We start from the raw sequence: 20,332 nt of genomic DNA, 5'->3' as shown, positions 1-20,332 counted from the left end.
CTAGGGCAGGGTAACTCAGGCTGCCTCAGGCGTGGATTTCTACCCAGGAGGTCAATTCCCCCATCTGGGTCCCCTGCCCTGGCCTCAGCCCTGCACCCAGCCAGACCACAGGCACGCAGGGCTCCTGCAGAGGCCTGCTCCCCACCCCAGCTGCCCACACTTCGGGCCTCACTGCCGGAAGAAGGCGGGTTTGAATTTGGGGGAGGCCTTTCCCCAAAAGGCTGGGTGCCGAGGAGGATGGTTCCTGCCCACATCACTGCAGTTGGTCCAGGGCTTAGGAAGCACTGAGGAAGTGAATGTGAGCACCTGGCGGGTATGAGTGTTGCGTGTCAGTGTCACCAGGCGTCTGAGTTGTGTGCCACTGTGCATTGAGACTGCATTCAGGAGACCAGGAGTCTGAGGGTGGGAGAGGTGCCGATTGTCTCCGTGTGTGCAGGCACATGTGAGTGGGTAGGTGGAAGGAAAGCCCACCCAGGCTATATGCACAGGTGGGAAAAGAGACCTTGAACCTGGTCTCGATTCCCCCCGCCACCCCGAGTTCGAGTGACTCAAGCTGGGTTAAGGTGGGGGCCTGGGGCCACGGTTGGGGTCAGAGTTAGACTAGACATTGGGATTAGTCAGGTTGGGTGGGCCTAGGTCCTGGTTGGTCAGAGCTGGAAGTGAGAATTAGGGTCGGGTTAAGGCTGCATCTGGGGACGAGTCAAGGTTTGAGTGGTGCATCAAAGTGGCGATGGGGTTGAAGTTAGCTGGGACAGGCAGGAGTCATGGCACGGGGACCCAGCTGAGAGTAGGCCAAGGCTGGGCTGGGCTTTGGGGGGCAGGTGGCAGTTGAGCCTGGTAGGAGTCAGGGACACTCTCCTGTCCCTGTGATCGGGGACACTTGAGTGGTGGCCCCAGGTAGGATTCTGGTCTCTAACCTCCCGTCTCTCCTTGCTGACCCCCAGTCACATTGCCTGCAGCCCCACCGGGTGATGCAGGCACCACAGCAGAACTTTCAGTCCTCATCTATCTGGTCAACTTGTCTCCCCAGCCCCGAGTAAATAGAACCTTATCTCAACAGCTCAGCCCTTGGAGAAGCACAGCCCCAGGCTATGCCACCTCAGCTGCACCCGCTGAGCCAGGGCAGGGACAATGGACTGCTGTCCTCAAGGGCGGCATCTGGCTCAAATGCCCACTCGATGTGCTCGTGGCTCAGCCTCCAGCACCCATTGTCCACTCCCATGCCCCGTTGTGCTGTGTAGATAGAATCTTCTGGAAGCGTGGGGAGCGGGTTTACCCTGGGCTGCACATGATCCCCCGAGGAAGACACTAGGTCGTGTCCTCTGGGGTCAGGTGGGGCTGCCATGTGTCTGGACTCCAGGAGACACGGTCCCCGGGAAAGCTTCTCTCTCCTGGGCTGGGCTCTGCATTTTCCTCATCCCTACTCTCACCCATTAGTCCTCCCTGCTGACCCAGCTCCCTTATCAGACCCTCACTCCTCAGTGGGCCTTGTGGGGAAGCACAGAGGGGTCAGAAGGGAGAGGGGAAGGAGGGGGCATCAGCTGGGTCCTGGCCTCCGCTATGATAACAGCTCGGCTAGGATCATGAAAGGCCTCTTCTGGCTGGGACTGTAATTTTCAAACGAAACTAAATCCACCCAACCTGACAATCCCTTAAACTTGATCTCGTCCCACCCCAGCCGTGGGTGACACAGCAAGGGTCCACTCACCTGCCAAATGTGCCAACTGCCCCTACCCCCCACCTCTCCCTCAGGCCCTCTCCTCTTCCTCTCACCCTACACTTTCTCCAGAGTTCTAGGGCTCTGAGCCAACAGCTGCCCCCCAAAAGCCTCTCTCCATAAGGGCCTAGGGGCCGCCACCCGACCTAAAGCAGCTCTCCATCCACAGACCTTCATCGTCCTGAACAAAGGCAAGACCATCTTCCGGTTCAGTGCCACCAACGCCTTGTATGTCCTCAGCCCCTTCCACCCCATCCGGAGAGCGGCCATGAAGATCCTGGTTCATTCATATCCTTGGCAGTCTGTCCCCGCTGTGTGGGCCCCAAACAGGGAGGGGGGCGGGTGGTGGAAGGGGCGTTTAGGGCTGAGGGTGGTGCTGATTCCCGGTCGGTCCTCAGATGAGCACACAGTTGTCACCTGGGGGCGGTTGGACATCAGTCTCTCGGACCCCACCCCGAATCTGCATCTGCATTTTAACAAGATTCCGGGGGATCGTGGGCACATGAGAGTTTGGGAGATTCGGCTCTGATTCTTCAGGAGAGAAACATCCTAGCAGCTCAGCTACTGAGGATCCCAGAAGAAATGAGGCCAATCAGTGTCCCCTGGTTCTGGTCTTGGCTCCACATGTCCCCTCCCCCACTGCACCCCCTGGGCCTGCACCTCCCCGCCTACCGGCTGGGACCTCAAGCAGGTCACGGGGGCTCAGCCAAGGAAAAAACGCTTGCCAGTAAAGAGGCCTCTGGTTTATTCACACGTGGGCCTCTTTCGAGGGAGGCATCGCTTGCTTTTTGATTAGGTGTTGACAAAATGTTTGCAGTTTCCGAGGATCTCAAAGAACTCTAGTTAGCGTTAAGTTATATAAACCACAACCTAAAAAATCTTCAGGCTGTGGAGGAGAGCTACGGGATGGCTGCAGTGTGGTAAGGGATGGGTACTGGTCTTTGGGCCCTAGAAGGACCCCATTCGGGCCAAGCATGGGACAGGGAAACGGCTGTTCTCTGGACTTCAGAAAAGGGGCCCTACACATGGAGCCTCTCGGGGCGGCGGGGCAGGTGTCTGGCTGTGGAGTCAGAGGCATCTGTGTTTCACCGTGAGGGCCTGGGCAGCTTTGCTTTAGCTGCAGCTGACTTGCCTGTTAATTGAATCAATGATGCTGGGCTCAGTGGTGTGATTAGTTTTGGGGTTGGCAGGTTGGCCCGAGAGCTCCCCAAGGTCCCCCCTCAGTTCCCCCTCCGGATGGACCTTTTCTGAGGTGAAGGCGAAGGTCTTACCCATTAACCTCTGGTCAGGGCAGGAGGCTTCAGGAAAACAGCTGCTCAGTGGGGGACTGAGTAACCGAGACAGAGGCTGACTGCTCGGGGGGGCCTTTCCTGTCCAGGCAGGGATGAGAGTAGCTCTTTCCTGGCTCCACTGTCTGCCCACCTGTGCCCCGGTGCCTGATCCCAAACCCAGGGACCAGTCGGAGGGCCTCAGGGCCCCGTTTGTTTTCTGCATGCAGACGCTCCCCAGCCCCCTCCAACTGGCTCCTGCCTTTCTCATGGAGATCCTGAGACACATGTATGTCCAGGGACCACCCCCCGCTCCCAGCCCATGCAGGCCATGGCTGTGGCATCAGCAAGGTGATCTCTAGGGTGGACAGACACTGTGGGGAGAGACTATATTCAGGGGCAGCCTACCATTCACAGCTGCCTCCTACTTTATGAGGCAAGGGTGGTCCTGGGTTTAATTTTGAGCCATTCTGCAACCGTTCCCAAGCTCCCTGTAGGTGCCAGGCACTTTGCCCGGCACCCTGGGGTTGTCAAGCTGAATAAGACCCTGTCCTTGCCCCCTTGGGAATTTTATAGTCCCCTCAGAGTGATTAGACAACCACACGAGGAGTTGTCATTTCTGCTGGCATGTGGGCATAGCCTGGAGAGAGCAGTGCAGCGGGAGGAAAGGCCAGCCGCCTTCTTGCTCGGAGCCTGTCTCCGGCCTCACTCCAAGGGCGTGGCGTCCCTGAAAGCACGCTCCGGCTCCCACCTGGGGCTTCTCCTCCAGGTATCTAACCAACCCAGCTCTGTTTGGCAGCCACCGCAGCCCCTAGGGATGCAGCTGCAGTCCCAGGGTTCCTGCAAAGCTGGGCCATGGGGCAGCTGAGGCCAGGGAGGCGGTAGGGGCAATGCAGTCCCCAGCCTGGCCAGAGGGTCCACCGAGCGGTGGCATTGAGGCTGTGCGGGGCTGGTTCCGCCCGGCAGGGCCGGCCCTGAGGTCACTGAGGTGGACCTTGTCTCCCAGGGCAGCTGCCCCAGGGAAGTAGCTCAGCATCTGGGAGACCCTGTGCTGGGCTCTGAGCAGCTACCTTGATGCTCCACTGCCTGGGGATGGGAGCGCACTGCTGGCCTCCAATAGCGCCCCTTAGCGGGCTTGGGGGGCACTGAGGGAGAAGAGGGGCCTGGATTGTGGGGTTTGGGAGCAGCCCCTCTGTGTCCTTGAGTCTTGCCATCAAAGTGTGGTACACCAACCAGCAGCAGCAGTATCACAAGGATCTTATAGGAATTGCTGAAACTTGGGCCCAGAACCCGCATTTTAGGAAGGTCTCCATGATTTTTGCACACACTGCTCTAAGGCAGTCATTTCCAAATGTCAGTCTGCCAGTGGCACCTGGGAAGTTTGTTAAAAATGCAGATTCCTAGCCCCTTCCAGACCAGAATCACCAGTGTGAGGCCTAGAAATCTACAAGCTCTTCATGCATTTCTCTTTTTTTCAATCAAGATACAGTTCGCATACCATAAAATTTACCATTTAAAGTGTACCATTCAGTGGACTTTAGTATATTCATAAGGTTGTGCAACCATCACCACTTTCTAATTCCAAAACATTTTTATCACCCCCAAAAGAAACCCCATGCCCATTGGCAGTCACCATGCATTTCTAATGCCCACAGATTTCAGGTTTTGAATTATGAGCTTTCTCTCCATTTACATTTTTTTTTTATTGTGGTAGAAAACATGTAACATAAAATTGACCATCTTAATCATTTTTAAGTGTCCAGTATAGTCATATTAACTATAGGCACATTGTTGTACCATAGATCTCTAGAACTTCTTCATGTGGCAAAACCGAAACTGATTGTTGGCTTACATTTCTATAGCCATTCAAACATCTCAGTCCCCAGTGTGCAAAGTTCTGTGCCAGGCCCTTTGGACAGGGTGGTAGGGGCAAAGACTAACTTACAAGGGGGCAGGAATGCAGTCACTGCTCTCCAGAAAGAAATCCCGCTCACTTGCGACAATCCAGGCATTCCCAGTGACATGCTGGTGATTGCGCGATAACTCAGTTCAGCTTTGCTCTGGGCTCCACGCTTGCAGCGCGTCCCTGGGAAGTTGCCTAAAAAGTAAATATGGGCATGTAGAATTTTTTTTCTGAAGTATTTTTGTTATAATCCTGCAGAGTGTGTTCCTGCCAGGATTAAATAAAAGAAACCAACAGAACGCCAAATTCCACTGCAGTCACATTCAGAGAGGCCGCACGTTCATGGCAAGCAGCATTTTGCCTTCCTGGGTGCATAGGATCTGTTCACAAAATCCTCCCACATTCCCCTAGAAGATTCAAATGGGCAATCAAACCACATGCTTGTGTGTGTGTTTGTGTGTGTGTGTTAATTTAATAGCACAAATATATGAAAATACCCCGACCATTAATTCCCTTCTCTTTGGGAGTTTTTTGACTCCTTAGGATCTGAAGACAGGCAGCCCCAGTTTCAGGCTTTCCCCACAACCCAGGCTGGCAGTCCTTGCTGGCATTTTAATTATGAGGCTGGGAGTGGGTGTTTGGGGACAATGACACGGCAGGATTGAAGATGTTCAGCTGAGCTCAGCCCTGGAGAGCTGGCCTTTGCCTCTGCCCACACATGAAACCAGCTCAATCATCGGCCTGAAACCACCAGGCAGTGCAAACAGGTGTGCCCTGGCCGGGAGTACACTTGACTTATCTCTCTGGTATTGGCTGTGTGGGTGGCTCCATGGGGGACCCAGGGATGCTTGGGTGGAGTCACATGGACTAAAGGCTCAGTCTAGGTAGGAAAAGATCACATACACAAGAAAGACTGAGAATAGTGGAAGGGCTGTCCTCAAGGATAGGAGAGCCAGGCAGGGTTTTGAGCAGTCAAGTGGCAGAGACCAGAATCTGCGCACCTCACCCTCCATTGCTGTGTCTGGAAGAGCCAAAATTCATTCAGGGAGCACTTGTCTTTTCCCACCGTGTGACCTAGGCCCTGGCTAGCCGGGCTCAGAAGAGCTGTCTACTCTGGTTCTTCCCTAAGTCTTGATGCTAGACCTTGATTCGCCTCTGTCTGTGTCCTGCCAAGTCCTCTGGTCCAAGGCGGCCTGTCTGCACTGCTGCTGTCTGCCAAGTGACCTTTTCTCTACTCTAATGAGAGCTGTGAGTGGTGTGTGCACTGAGAGAGGGCTTGGGAGAGGCTTGGCTCCCCAGACAGGGGTCTCCCCAGTTCTGAGCCTCACCAGGACCAGCTGAGCTGACTGACGGCTGGAGGAACCCTAACCAGCCTCCAGTGCCTGTCTAAATGCCTCCTCCAGGAAGCCTTCCTGGCCAGCCTAGCCAGAGGCGGGTCTGGTTTCTCATAATATCCTATCTTGGAGCAGTTCAATGGCTAAGAGGCCTCCCTGTCTCCCACACAGAGCCACGCACATGTGCTCACATGAGGTTTGTTCTTAAAAATGACAAATAATTCTATTCCTCTTCCTGGATGGCCGTCTGCTCACACTTTACAGAGCCCTTCACCCTGTGGTTTGTACCCACAGTCGTTTTCTGTGACTGCGGTAACAAACTACCACAAACTTCACCACTTGAAACAACACGACTTACCACCTTATAGTTCTGGGGGTCAGAAGTCCAAAAAAGTTCTCACTGGGCTAAAAAGCAAGGTATCGGCAGGGCTGCAATCCTTTTTGGAGGCTCTAGGGGAGAGTCTGTTTTCTAGGTTTTTCTGTTTTCTGGGGGCTACGGGAAATCCTCGGCTCTGGCCCCCTTCCATTTCCAAAGTCAACAACAGCTGGTGGAGTCTTTCTCATAAGCATCATGGTGACGCCTCCCTCTTTCTCTTATAAGGACCCTGTGATGACATTGGGCCCACCCAGATAATCCAGGATAATCTCCAGATCCTTAATTTAATCACATCTGCACAGTCCCTTTTGCTGTATAAATTAACGTTTATAGTTTCCAGGGATTAGGATGTAGTTGTCTTTGACGGGGGGTGGGGCATTATTCTGCCTACTAGAGCATCCTTCAAGATAACCTCTGTGCCTCAGTCTCCTCATCTCCAAAATGGAGACAAAATGGAACACCTCCTGCGTTCTTGGGAGAATTGAATTAGTTAACAGATGCAGAGAATAGAGCCTGGCACCTAGGAAGGGCTCAATAAATACTTGCTCTTAGCATCATTACTTTCATATTTCAGGAATCATCTGATCCTCAGTTGGTTTAGCAATGGATCTGTGGGGATGAATAAAGTCTGGTTGAGGGGCTTGTTAACTGCCTGCCCAGTGAGGAAAGCCTTGGCAGGGAGCCGGGGTGTGAAGAACGGGAATGTGTGTGTGCACACGCGCACCTGCGTAGGGGAGAAGGGCTACTGAGATGGGTATCTGATCCTGCCCTTGAAAGCTAGAGAGGAACTAGGCCTGGCCATGGAGACCCTCCCCCAGGCAGAGGGATGCACAGATACCAAGCTGAGGGAGGGACCTCAGTGTCTGGAGAGACACCCTCTGGCCGGGGAGGAATCGAGGTTCCCTGAGGCCCTGGCCGCTGAGCTGAGCAACTCTGGTTTGAGCATCCAAACCCTGGGGTGGGTGTCCCAAAACCTGACCCCTCTGATCTCAGATGAGAAATTGGAGAATTCGTTATGAACTGGGGGCCAGGTCTGACATGCTATTGCCTGATTCCCTGGATTCCCTAGAAGGAGTGCTGGAGGTGTGGAGGGCATTCACCTAGATTCCTTGAGATATCCCACCTCTCTCCCCAGCTGGGCAGGCCCCCCACCAAAGTCAGTACCCCAGCTCAGCCCCATCTCCAGTCTGACTGCATTGGGCTCCCCATCGGGCCCGAGGCTGGGCGAAGCCATGGGAAAGGGTGGAACTGTAATGGGGAGGGAAAAGGCAGGCCCCCGGAGCTCAATTACTGCAGCTCCTGGGCTTCCCGTGGGAATCGCCTGGCTGGCAGCTGCTGCTGCCCGCAGGGCTGAGGCCGGGACAAGGTGGTGAGCCTGGGGGCAGCTGCAGGGAAGGGAGGCCCAGTTTCCTCTCTCGGGCCGGGGAGAGGATTTGTGGGGCAGCAGAGTGTCCCTGTTCTGGGCTGGGCCTCTCGGGGGTGCCCCTACCCACAAGAGGCCCAGGGTCTGGCCCTTGTTCCTCTGTAGGTCCGGTAGAGGTAAGGGAGGCCATGGCGGTCAGTCAGAGCTTTGTCCAGCCTGAAGCAGTGTCTGGGACTTGGAGCCAAAGAGTCAGGGATCATGGTGGCGCAGTGGTTAAGAATCTGCCTGCCAGTGTAGGGGACACGGGTTCGAGCCCTGGTCTGGGAAGATCCCACATGCGGCGGAGCAGCTAAGCCCATGCGCCACAACTACTGAGCCTGAGCTCTAGAGCCCACGAGCCACAACTACTGAGATCGCGTGCCACAACTACTGAAACCCGTGCGCCTAGAGCCCGTGCTGCACAAGAAAAGCCACCGCAATGAGAAGCCTGCGCACCGCAATGAAGAGTAGCCCCCGCTCACCGGAAATAGAGAAAGCCCACCTGCAGCAACAAAGACCCAACACAGCCACAAATAAATAAATATATTAAAAAAAAAAAAAAGACTCAGGGATCAGACAAAGCCTGGAGCAGTTCGGTGTGAGGCCAAGGGCCCAGAGGATGCCCGAGACGCAATCCCAGCATTTGAAGAGCTCCCCTTCTGGTGGGGACAGATGGGCACTGCCATTCAGGGAGCCAGACGTGCTAAAAGAGGGATGCCTGGTGCCATGGGGGTGCAGCAAGCAAGGAGTCAAGGCAGGCTGCTCGGAGGAGGCACTCCTTGAAGGAGGGAAGCAGTGTACTAGGCGGAGCAGAGGCCACGAATGAAGAGCATGTGCAAAGGAGGAAGCAGCCAGAGATGTGGTCCCCTGCCTCCCCCCGGGTCACTGTGTCCGGACAAGGCATGAACGTTTTGGCGGATGTCCTAGTTCAAAGGTCAGCGTGGGCTGCTCCCATAGAAGTGGAGGAGGGAACTCGGGGCCCTGCCACCGTGGCTTTCCTCTGCCCGAAACTGTGGCCCCTGAGGAGCTGTTTATAAACGCCCATCTCCCTCTCATGTGGCCAAGGACAGGGCTCCCACTAGGCCATGGGTAAAAACCTCTGAGGTGTGGGGGCCGGCCCCACCCACCTTCTGTCCAGCATGGGCCCTACAAGGGACTCTGCTGTTTGAATTCAGGTGTCTGGTCCCTGTTGGGGGCTGTGGAGCAGGGCAGGTGTCCAGCCTCAGTGGGGAGGGGTTGGCAAGGACTGGGCAGAGCCCCGGTGCGTCCCCTGGGAGCCCCTGTCTCGTTGATCTGGCAGCCCTGGCCTGGTGGTGCCGACACCTGGGGCGGGACCCCCTGGCGGTGGCAGCCCGTCTGGCCCCCTGCAGGCGGCTTTCCTTGACCCTGCGCCATGCTCTTCAGCATGCTCATCATGTGTACCATCCTGACCAACTGCGTGTTCATGGCCCAGCACGAGCCTCCACCCTGGACCAAATATGTCGAGTGAGTATCTTCAGGGCCTCTCCAGCCAGCCCCTCCCACCCTGCCTTTTCCATTCCAGACTCTTGGCCTCAAAGTTACCCCAGCAGAGGCCCAGGGACTCACCCACCTGGTGGGGGGGGGTGGTCCTTGCCCTAGCCCTTCCCTCTTTCTCTGCTTCCAGTCCTGCCAAATTCATGCTTTGAGTTATGTCCTCAGGAGAGGAAGCTCTCCAGGTTGGCCAAGTGAGGGTTTCTCCCTGACCCACCCTAAAGAGGACTGATGGTATTGGAGAAGGCTCTGAGACAATACTACTAATAATTGATTGAGCACTTAGTGCCTGCCAGGCACTATCCTGGAACAATAAGCATCATGTAACCCTCGTGACAACCCAATAGGGCAGGTACAGACACTATGCCCATTTGAGAGATGAGAGACAGAACTGGAGAAGTAACCACCCCAGACCTTGCAGCTAGGGGGTGTGGCTGCTGGGAAAAGGCCCAGGACTATTCCGACCTCAACACCACACTCTGCTGCCTCTTTTCCCTAAGTCCTGCTTCCTATAAACCATTTGCACAGTTTTAGAAAACCGTACCTGGTTCTTTCTTCCCAAATGAACGTACCTGACCCATAGGTTCTAAGTGGAACCCAACAGGCCCTGTTTTTAGGGGACCAGCGAAATGTTGGGGACAGCCTCTCTTACCTAATTGGCTTGCCTGGTGGCGCTCCTTGTTCACACAGGACCCAGCAGCACGGTCGGTGCTGGGGTCTGCGTCCAACTGCTGAGACCTGGAGACAAGCATGGCTGTGGCCCTGTGGGCTGCAGTCCCAGCATCTGAGCATTTGGGATTGCTCAGCTGGCCCCGGACACAGAGAACAGCAACCTCCCAGCCTCAAGTGTTAGAACATCACCCCCCTTTCCAGGCCCAAGGTAGACAGCTGTCCCCACCTGCCTGTAGGTGGTTGAGGATGAGAATCCTCCCGTCACTGAGGAGCCACAAACAAGAGTGAGGGGCCATGACTGAGTGTCCTAACTGTCCCAAAGTGGCCACCGTATGCCTGTGTACCTGGACCCCCAGGGCTGGGGTGGGGAGATACGTGGAGGGTCTTGTTACATCAAGACAACCGAGAGACAGAAGATGGAGGGTTCACATGGGCATGCACAACGCTGAGTAAACGGGAAGATGCAGTAGTTGACCAGGTGTTTGGAATGAAGCTCCGGCCCCCAACTCCAGCTCTGCCATGGGGGCTCTGCAGGGAGCCTGGTCTGAGAGCCCTCGAGAGGGAAGCTGCATAGGGCTCCTGCCAACCTGGCCTGCGGGCTTCACCCTCCCTGAGAAAGCCCACCGGTCTCTCCTCCCCAGGTACACCTTCACTGCCATCTACACCTTTGAGTGTCTGGTCAAAATTCTGGCTCGAGGCTTCTGCCTGCATGCGTTCACCTTCCTTCGGGACCCATGGAACTGGCTGGACTTCAGTGTGATCATCATGGCGTAAGTACCTCGCCCCTGTGCTGTGCGGGTTCGGCCACACTGACAGGCGTGGCGCCACTCCTGGCCCCGGGGCTGCCCAGCCCTCTCTGCCTCCCTGCAGAGGCAACATCAGCTCTGCAGGAGGAAGATGGCGTGGAGGCCCTCGGCTCACCCTGGTGGGGAGAGACGGGTTCAGAGTAGCTCAGGCGGCCATGCTGGTTAGGCCCCCTGGCTCATTTGTGGCTCCGTGGCAGCCCTTTGCTCAAGGGACTTCATTAAGATTCTGGTTTAGCATCCTCTGCCGTTTCTGTCAAGGGAAACCAATGTTACAACCTGAAATCTCTGGACCACTATGAACAGTGACCTGGATTCCAAGGTGATTTAAACTGCAGGAAAGAGAGCAAAGGAGCTGGAGAAGTGGCTGGGCATCCCCAGGAGCTTATGCCAGGTGCCCCAGCATGGCTGCAATCTCCACTCAGTCAATGTCTGGCACATTGTGAGACGCCTGGTCACTGACATGATCCAGTGGGTCCTCACACCAGCCAGAGAGGTCACCTGGATGGGGGTTCCTTACTCCCATTTTACAGATGAGAAAACTGATGCCAGGGACACAGTAAGCAAATGTGACCCCAGGCCTGCAGCCATGCCAGCTGAGGCCCCACTTCCTTGCCAGGGAAGGGACCCTTGCTTAGGGGTTGGGTTGAGACATGCCACTCTGGATGTCTCAGGCAATGGATGCTGGTTTCTGGTGGAGATGAGTGATTAGGGCAGGCCTCCCATGCAGGAGTCATGGTCAGGGGCTCAGCCATCAAACCCTTTCTGAAAGCCTGATGTGTGTGGAGAACCCAGTGTGTGCAGGGCTGGGCGCCACACCTTGACAAGAGCAGAGCTGACGAGGGTTATACTCCCTACCCTTATAGAGCCTCAGTTTCCCCACTGGTGAAAGGTCGGTGTTGAGCTGGGTGGTATCAGAGGTTCAGTTCAACTGCCACTTCCTAGGATTCTCAGATTCACTGAACCCACCAGTTCATGACAAAGTCTTTATTTACCCTTGGATGTGAGCGGCTCTGAGCTCATCCATGCAGTAGAGGAGAGAGGAAAAGAGGGAAGCTAGACCCTGCTGATGGGGTGCTCTCTGCCTGGTGGTCAGAACATGCATCAGAACCCCTGTTTCTAGGCACGCTACTTGTGAGCTGACTCCAGCCTGCTGTTTTACAGGTGGGGAAACTGAGGCTCAGAGAGAGGCTACCACTCGCCCTGAATCCAGTGTAGATTAAGGCCTGGGCAGAGCTAAGTGAACAAGGGAAAGAGTAGTGGGGTGTGGGGGACAGATTGTGCAGCCTTACAGGCCATGATAAAAGCCAAGAGTGATGGGAGCCAATGGGGGTTAAAAGCAGGGAGGGACGCAGTCTGATTTACATTCTAGGAAGATCGCCCTGGCTGCTCTGTGGACAGGACTCTGTGGAGGGATAAGGGGGGAAGTGATGGAGCAGCTCAGAGGCTATTTTAGTAGCCAGGAGAGAGAGGACTGTGTCTGGGACCAGGGTCCCAGTGGAGAAGGTGAGAGACATGGTCAGATTCTAAGTATATTTGAAGGTAGGGCTGACAGGAGACCTCAGGGTGACTATTGGCTTGAGCAGCTGAGTGGCTGGTGTGACCATTCGTTGGCCTGGAAAACAGAGGGAGGAGAAGAATCAAACATCCGGTCTGGAATGTATTAGGTATGAAAGCATCCAGGGTAAGATATCGAGTCGGCAACTGGATCTTCCAACCTGGAGTTCAGGAAAGAGGTCCACTCAGAGGTATAAATTTAGAAGCTGTCGGGATACAGATGGTATTTAAAGCCAGGAGACCGGATGAGATCATCTGGGAGTGTCGCCAGGGAAGGGAAGCCGCCTGGGGACTGTACCCTGGGACGCTCTAACATCCTGAAGTCACGAAAAAGGAGGATGGAGCGAAGAAACTGGAGGGAACCGCCAGGGACGGCTGAGGAAAACTAGGAGAGAGCAGTATCCTGAAAACCAGTGGGCGAATGTGACTCGACTTGAAAGAAACCACAAGGAGGCTGAGGAAGGTGAGAACCAAGATGGACCGTTGAAGTCAACAACATAAAAATGGTTGATGATTTTGACCTTGACAAGATGGCTTCCAGGGGAGTGGGAGACACATGGCTGATTAGAGAAGGCTTGAGGGAGGGTGGGAAGAGGGCGGGGCGGGGGGGAGGCAAATGTACCCATCTGCTTTGTGGGGTTTGCTCTAAAATAGGACCCAAAGTAAGGTGATGGCCAGAGGGGAGGATGGGTGAAGGGAGGACCTTTAAAGAAGGGAGGCATCTTTGCAAGTTGATGGGAACAATCCACGAGAGAGGGGAAGTTGGTGATGGAGGAAAGGGGGCAATTGCAGGAGCAAAGCCCTTGAGCTGGCCTGAGGGGTAAGAATCCAGGGTCTGGGTGGAGTGTTGGCCGTAAGAGCAGGGAACGCAGAATTTCAAGTGGCAGTGGAGGTGGATTGATAGAGCCGATAGTGAGAGAAGGAATTTCTCTTCTGATTGCTTCTGTTTTCTCAGTGGTAAGAAGCAGGATCATCAGCTGAGAACACAGAGTTGGGAGGCAAGTCTGATGTGTGAGGAGGGAGGGAGCATTCTCTGTCAGAGACAGGGGCTTGCACTCATGGGAATGGAGTAGGATGGCTAAGGCTAAGGCGGGCCCAGGCTCCAAGGTGCCCTATGGCGGGGGTGGTGGGGGGTGGTGGGCAGTGATCCACGGGCCCCTGAGGGCTCGAAGTCACAGGAAGGGGTTTCAAGAGGATAGAGCATCTGCCTGAGCCTTTCCTACCTTCCCATCCTAGAGCCTCAGCAGAACTGTGTCATGGCAGCAACTCTCCCACAACCCGGGCCCCTTGTCTGATGGCAGGAGCCAGGCTTTGGCTTGTCATCAGCCCATGACTGTGGGAAATGCTCTGAGTCCTCCCCATCCAGCCCTTAGCCAGTCCTCCTGTCCTGTCTCATGCCAGTCAATCCCCGTGGAATCCCGCAGAAAACCTCTCCCTCCACTGGGAATCACAGAGCAGGAGTACCTTCCTCACCAAGCCCTCCTGCCTTCACTCTGGACCAGAACCAGGGGAGAAAAAGCAGAACGGGGCCTCAGAGGCCACCAGACTACTTCCAGGTTTCCGAGCGTCTCACAGAAATGGTCCACTAACTTCCCCTGGGGCTGCCTGGGTCCATTGGCATGTCAGGTTTGTGCTCTGGGCTGGATTGGCCTGGCACTTTGATTGACAGTGCTCCTGCCTTATGAAAACAATGAATTACTGCCGTGGTAATGCTGTGAAAAGTGATCTGCTATAGCCAAAATGATTCAATAATGAGGGGCTCTTAGAATAATCAGAGGAGTCTTAAGTGGCAACAAAGTTCTATTCAGTGAAACTCCCCATCCCACCCTCCGTTTTACAGATGGAGAAACTGAGGCTCAAAGAGAGCCTACCACTTGCCTAAAATTGTAGAATGAATCAGCAGCAACGCTGGGGCTCAAACCAAGTCTCCTAACTCGTAACCTTGAGAAGCACCCCTATTCTGATGTTTCTGGCTAGGCTTCCACCTGATCCCCAACCCCACCCACTTTAGAATTGTGGAGGGTTGGGGGGGGTGCCAGGAAGCCTGCCAGGCTCCACTTGCAATCCCGCAGCCAGAGCTCTTCCTGTCGCCCCCTTTGAGCTGGGCATTACCTGCTAGTTAGCGCAGCCGCCCACCTTCTGGGGTTGCTATGGAAACCAAACATGGAGGGGAAGGGAGGGAGGGCAGAGAGGAGAGGGTGGCAATCACTGCAGTAGCTAACGTGCTGTCTGTACCTCTGCCTAGCAGCCCAGGAGGGGCCGTCTGCCTGGAATAGGAGGGCTGCACAGCAAGATAGGGGCAGAGCAGGAAGAAGGCCAGGGCCTGCCTTCCTCATGGTTCCTCGGCCTCCGAAAGGCTCCCTCCTGCGCTGGGGCTGGTGTGATGGGGTGGAATTCTCACCCACCACCAGCTGCTTTTTCTGTGCCAGGGCCCACGATCCACCCCTGCAGCTGTCTGCCCCTGCCCAGCCACTTGGCCACAGCAGAAAGAGTAGAATGGCTTGGAGGAGCGTTTTGCCAGCTTGGCAGGAGCAGAGCTCCACCCTGACCTGGGCCACTGCTGAAGCTGGCCCTTTGCTAAATACAGGGTCTCTCCTGCCTTGCCATTCTCCAGGGCCCCAAGAGAGGCTTTGGTGAGGGTCTAGGGCCCCAAAATGGGAAGTAGCCAGGCACTAAGTTCTGGGTCAAGTAAAAGAGGCGGCAGCCCCCGTGTCACAGACGTGGTCACAGACACACCTTGTCCTCACCCTGCCCTGTGCCCCACCGTCAAGGCTTCTTCCTCCTCAGTATTGCTCTCCCACGTGTGACCTGACTTCACCCACAATCAACCACTGGCTGCACGCTGTTCTCAGCCACACAGCTGGCCTTGAAGGCTGCCGGAAGCACATACCTTGGGGTCTCAGCTTTCCTATGCCCAGCAGGTATTGAGCAGAGGGCAAGCATTGTCAGCGCTGGGGGCCCTGAGGAGGTGGGGAAGGCAGGGTCTACACTGGGACAGGTGAAGACAGGCTAAATCCAAGCAGGAGATGGGCAGGGCTTCACTGGAGACACGAGGGGCCAGGCAGGGTCTGGAAGGGAGAAGAGGCTGAAGCAGGGACGGTTGGTTCCCTCTCCAGTTGGCACAGTTCTCTGCCCATTCCCTGTAACCAGAAGAGACAGCCTTGAAGCCAGTGTCCTGAACAAGAAAACTTTGTCCCAGGCCACACGCATTGGAGTAGCAGCAGGAAATGGGTCCAGAGCCATGCACAAGCTGGAACTGTGGCTTCCATGTAACAGCGACATCGGCAACGGTCCAGGTTCAACCTGGCAGTCCCATGGCCACACCATGTCTGGACAGAGAGTCCAAGCCTGAGAGGAGAGTGTGGGACAGAGGCCTGAGGGTCAGAGCCCTCACAGAAAGTAGAAGAGCCATCAAAAGTTGAGAGGGAGCTTCGACTAAATCAATAGATGTATATGGGCCAGAACAAGGGAGGTGACTTCTACGCACCCCGGAACACAGAGCTGCATCTGACTGTTGCGCCCAAGAAAGATTTGCAAGCTGCAGTGAGTCCAGCAGAAGGAATGGAAACCACACCATGGAAAGGATCTGGTGTAGACAGAAGGAAAGCTCTGCTGAGAATGAGTCTGCTGACTTCCCAGCTCTGAAGGGATGTGGAGAGTAAGGAGGCAGCAGGCCTCGTCCACAGGACCCCATAAAGATGGAATAGCCCCATGAGTGGATGGAGAGGAAGCTGGTGTCAGCCCAGGGTCAGAGCTGGACCCGGCTGACCCGAGGACATTGAGTCCCTTGGCACAGCCTGCCAAGTCCCTCCCTGCAGACCCCAGAGCTTGAAGACAGATTCAGAAGCTCTGAGCCGAGTGGAAGGGCCTGGAGGTCCACAGTGATAGGCAGAGTGAGTCTGTCAGCACTGTCAGCCCACCCTCGACACTCACCCAGTGTCCCTGGACTGACGTCACTCAGACACCGGGTCGGACACGGTTGGTTAAACATCAGACATCCTGAGTCTGCTGTTCTTTGTCAAACATCAGACACCTTTGGTTAAATCTGACACCCTGGATATGAAACCTTTGGTTAAATATCACAAGTCACTTGCCACTGTCCCAACAGGCCTGGTCACACACTATCCATTCATCTCTCAGACATCCTGGTCATGTGACCCATCCACACGTGTCTTCACGCTCTGCTTGGGTGGGTCCCTGCCAGCCAGAGACCTACTCTTTCCTCCTGTGATTGTGGAAGCTATGGATGGACGATTGTCCAAGTTGCAGGTGGGAGCCCCACAGCCACTCAACCCTGCTGAGCACCACTCGGGCCCAAGCAGGACACACACTGAGGAGGGCTGCTTGCCTCCCGAGGTCACTACTCCTGTGGAGACCCAGGGCCATCGTGGGAAGACACCAAGACTGGGGTGGACTCATGGGAGAGGGGCTGGCACATCCCTAGGACCCCTCAACCTGCTTTTTTCTTTTCTTGTGTTGGCCGTTGCCTGTGAGTAGTTAAGAGCTAAATATTTGGGCAACCTCCCATCTCATCTTCCAAAGCATCATTTTGGGAACTCTTCTCCCTTTGAGTACTCAAGTCACCTCCACCTCCTGACTTCAGGGACTCCTGAGCCACGCCTTGCGCAGAGATTTGTGGTTGGAAGGAGGGAGTGGGCTGCCCTTGGACACCCAGCCATGACTCCGCAGCGGTCTCAGCTAGACTTCAGGGTCCCACGGATCAGAGCTGCCAGGCACGAGCTGGTGACACTGCAGAAGACGTAGAACAAAACCAGGACCAGAAACCCGCTTGCTTCCTATATCACCTGGCCTGAGCCTCCTGGAAAATGGAGTTTCCCTCTTTGCTGTGTCCCCAGTCTCAGACCCGACCATGTGGCTTCGTGTCATAGTCCCCAAGTGGCATGGAGAACGTGGCAGAGTCGTTACCTCGTGGCGCTGGTTATTCACAGGACCATCACCGAGAGAGCCGCCTGGGAGCTTGCTCTGTGGACATCCTTAAGGCACCCTCGCTGAGGTTCCCCGTGGCAGGAGGGATGAGATCAGGAAGAAAACCTGGGGGAGGCCCCGGGTCATGCACAGCCCTCCCCGTGGGAGGGGGAGAAGGGAGAGGGCTGGTCGGGGAGGGCGGGCTGAGGTGCCGCTTTGTAATTCCCAATAACTGTGATTTGATTCTACAGGTATGTATCAGAAAATATAAAACTAGGCAATTTGTCGGCTCTTCGAACTTTCAGAGTCCTGAGAGCTCTAAAAACTATTTCAGTTATCCCAGGTAAGATGCCCAGGTTTGCCTCCCAGATCTCAGCTACAAGTGACTCTCTCTCCGTCTCCCCCACCCCCCTCCTCTGACTGTGTGTCCTACTGGCGTGTTGTCACTGTCTTGTGTGTGAATTTCCCTTGTTACAGATACACCACTGAATTTGTGGACCTGGGCAATGTCTCAGCTTTACGTACCTTCCGAGTCTTCCGGGCCCTGAAAACTATATCAGTCATTTCAGGTGAAAATCAGGTTAAACGCCAAGGCTGGAGGGACACGCTTGGGCCTTTCCAGCTACCTGGGAGCCAAGGCGACCCTCGGGAAGGCCCCTTCAAATATGCCTGTCCCCAGAATACCCTTCCCAGAGCTTGGGTATGGGGGCTGTCTTCAGTGGGCACGTCTGTCCCCTCCATGCCTCAGAATGGGCTTCGGACTGCCCACCCCAGCAAAGCCCACCACCATAGACCCCCGGGGGCACAGAGTACTCCATGGCAGGTCCTGGATTGAACCCAAATTCTTCCCAAGGTAGTGGTTTATTTCCCAAATTGAACTCAACTATTGGAATAGCTAAAAGCTTGTATGTGAGTTGCTTCAGTCTGAAGCATCATCCTCCGATAAGGAAACTAGAAGTACTGTTTGTGAGGGAAACCACACCCAGAGTAAAAAAGGACAGCTCAGGCATGGCCTTTCATGGCTGAGTGCCCGGTCCCTGCCTTGAGCCCCCTTTGGTCATACACACACAGCCGACACCGCAGCCCCATTCTGTGAAACGGAGAGTACTCTGTGGACAGGTGTCACCGGGCCTTGGCGTCTAACAGCCCTTGCTGCATGTGCGGTAGAGGTTTAGCAAACCGTGCATGGTAGCCTCGGGAAGAAATTCTCCTTGACGCATGTTGGCAATTGTCCCCGGGAAACCTTCTGAGGCCCAGACGACCTCTCTAGAAAGCCAGTCTACCCCATCCATCTAGGAAAACTCTCAAAGACTTATAATGATTTCAGAGCCCAGAGGCCCCTTCCAGAAACTTTTCTGAGTGCATCCCCACTCAGAACTAGAGAAGGCATTTCTTTTAAGAAGGCAGCTGGAAACGGGTTGCATGTCACCGATCTGGAGAGATGTCAGAGCTGGTGAGCCAGATGGTTGTATCCACTCCTGACTTGGAAAGCTCGGGGATCCTGGGCCCTTGGCCTGCATTTGCTATTGCTGCCCCCAGGGAGGCAGGGACCCTGCTGTGAGCTCCCTGAAGGAGTTCAGACTCCCCCGGTGGGGCTAATTATCTAATAAGAGGAACCCCCACTTATGCTGTTTTCACACTGAGCCTCAATACTCCTCCTGGCTCTGAACCCACCATGGGGTGAGCACAGGAGCCACTTGCCCGCACACTCCCCGCACGTGGCCCAGACCTCTGCTAAGAGCCTGTAGCGAGTGGGGCACTCTGTTCCTATCCCCATGGAGCCCCCCCAACGTTGTGACAGGCGTCATCGGCCAGGGTCTGTCCTCTAGGGCCCTGGGGACTTCACAGCACACACCCGGCAAGGATAGATAAGCACACTGACCACGACAATTAAGAAAAATCATGTTCCAGTTTGTTTTACTTTAAAAAAATAAGGCTGACAAAGGAAAATATTTCTCAGTCCGGGGTTAAAGGAGGGAGCCAGCAAACCCCAACCGAGTCCCACTGGATCTCTTCAAAGCTGCCAGCAACCCAGTGAGGCAGCAAACAGCAGCTCCTGAAAGTGGTCATTAGGAAAATGTTGTGGTCAGCATTACCGAAGTCTCCCTTGAGGAGGCGTTCCCTGAGCTGAGGCTTAATAGCCGTGGCCCTCTCCAGACCTCAGTCTCCTTTCCTTTAAAATGGGAATGAATCGGAATGGTTAGTTTCCAAGGGCTCTTCGCCCAGCCTGTTAGAACTTCAGTGGAGGGAGAATTTCCCACTTGATCCCCCAGGACCCATCTCTTCCTGGGTCTTCTCAGAAAGAATCCCTTTACTTGGTTGGACTCATTCTTGCCAGAAGTGGACTCTCATCAATGTGAGAAATGGTTAAAGGAATGGGTCACCAACTGATTGTCCCCAGGGACACTATCTCCACAGATCAGGAGGTGCTTTTCAGAGCCTTGAACTGAGTGATTCAGGCCACAGATACTTTGGAGCCAGAGTTTAATTTGGGTATGTGAGCTGCTGCCCACGGCCCCTCACTCTGCCCCCACCATGCCCCACACTATGGGTGGGTCTCCAAGCGTGGTGAGGAGAACCAGATGCCCACCGAGGGTCCTAGAAGCTCTGCTAGAGATGAAGCGTAGTTCTGGACTACAGAAGGCTCATGAACCCCGCCACCACCATCACCACCTCCACCACTCTGGGCCCAGACCCCTGCAAGGTCCACCCAGTGCCCAGGCAGTTGCCAACATCTGCCAGGATGATTTCACAGAGAACACTGAGTGCCTCCCAGCCCTGGGCAGGCAGCAGCGTTGGCGGCACTGTGGGGAGGACTTCCTCTCCCCTCTCCCGTGTTTGCCCATCGCTGCCTCCTTGTCT

At 55.1% G+C, this 20,332-nt stretch overlaps 1 protein-coding gene across 3 annotated transcripts in view; it reads left to right on the top strand.

Annotated features, from left to right (window-relative positions):
• The window catches only part of SCN5A (sodium voltage-gated channel alpha subunit 5), a 90,807-nt gene that overhangs the window by 2,640 nt on the left and 67,835 nt on the right, over window positions 1–20,332 (top strand). The window contains exons 3-6 of one of the 3 annotated variants that reach the window (XM_082348285.1): window positions 1,887–2,005; window positions 9,396–9,485; window positions 10,826–10,954; window positions 17,948–18,039. In XM_082348285.1, the coding sequence (XP_082204411.1) occupies window positions 1,887–2,005; window positions 9,396–9,485; window positions 10,826–10,954; window positions 17,948–18,039 (430 nt within the window). Of the gene's footprint in view, window positions 1–1,886; window positions 2,006–9,395; window positions 9,486–10,825; window positions 10,955–13,288; window positions 17,814–17,947; window positions 18,040–20,332 lie in introns of those variants that run through there. The other 2 variants (XM_082348287.1, XM_082348286.1) reach the window with 2 other exon arrangements.

The sequence above is a fragment of the Balaenoptera borealis genome (assembly GCF_965194805.1).
Source record: "Balaenoptera borealis genome assembly, chromosome: 12".
In the NCBI taxonomy this organism is placed as follows: Eukaryota; Metazoa; Chordata; class Mammalia; order Artiodactyla; family Balaenopteridae; genus Balaenoptera; species Balaenoptera borealis.
This window is presented reverse-complemented; position numbering and strand designations above follow the sequence as displayed.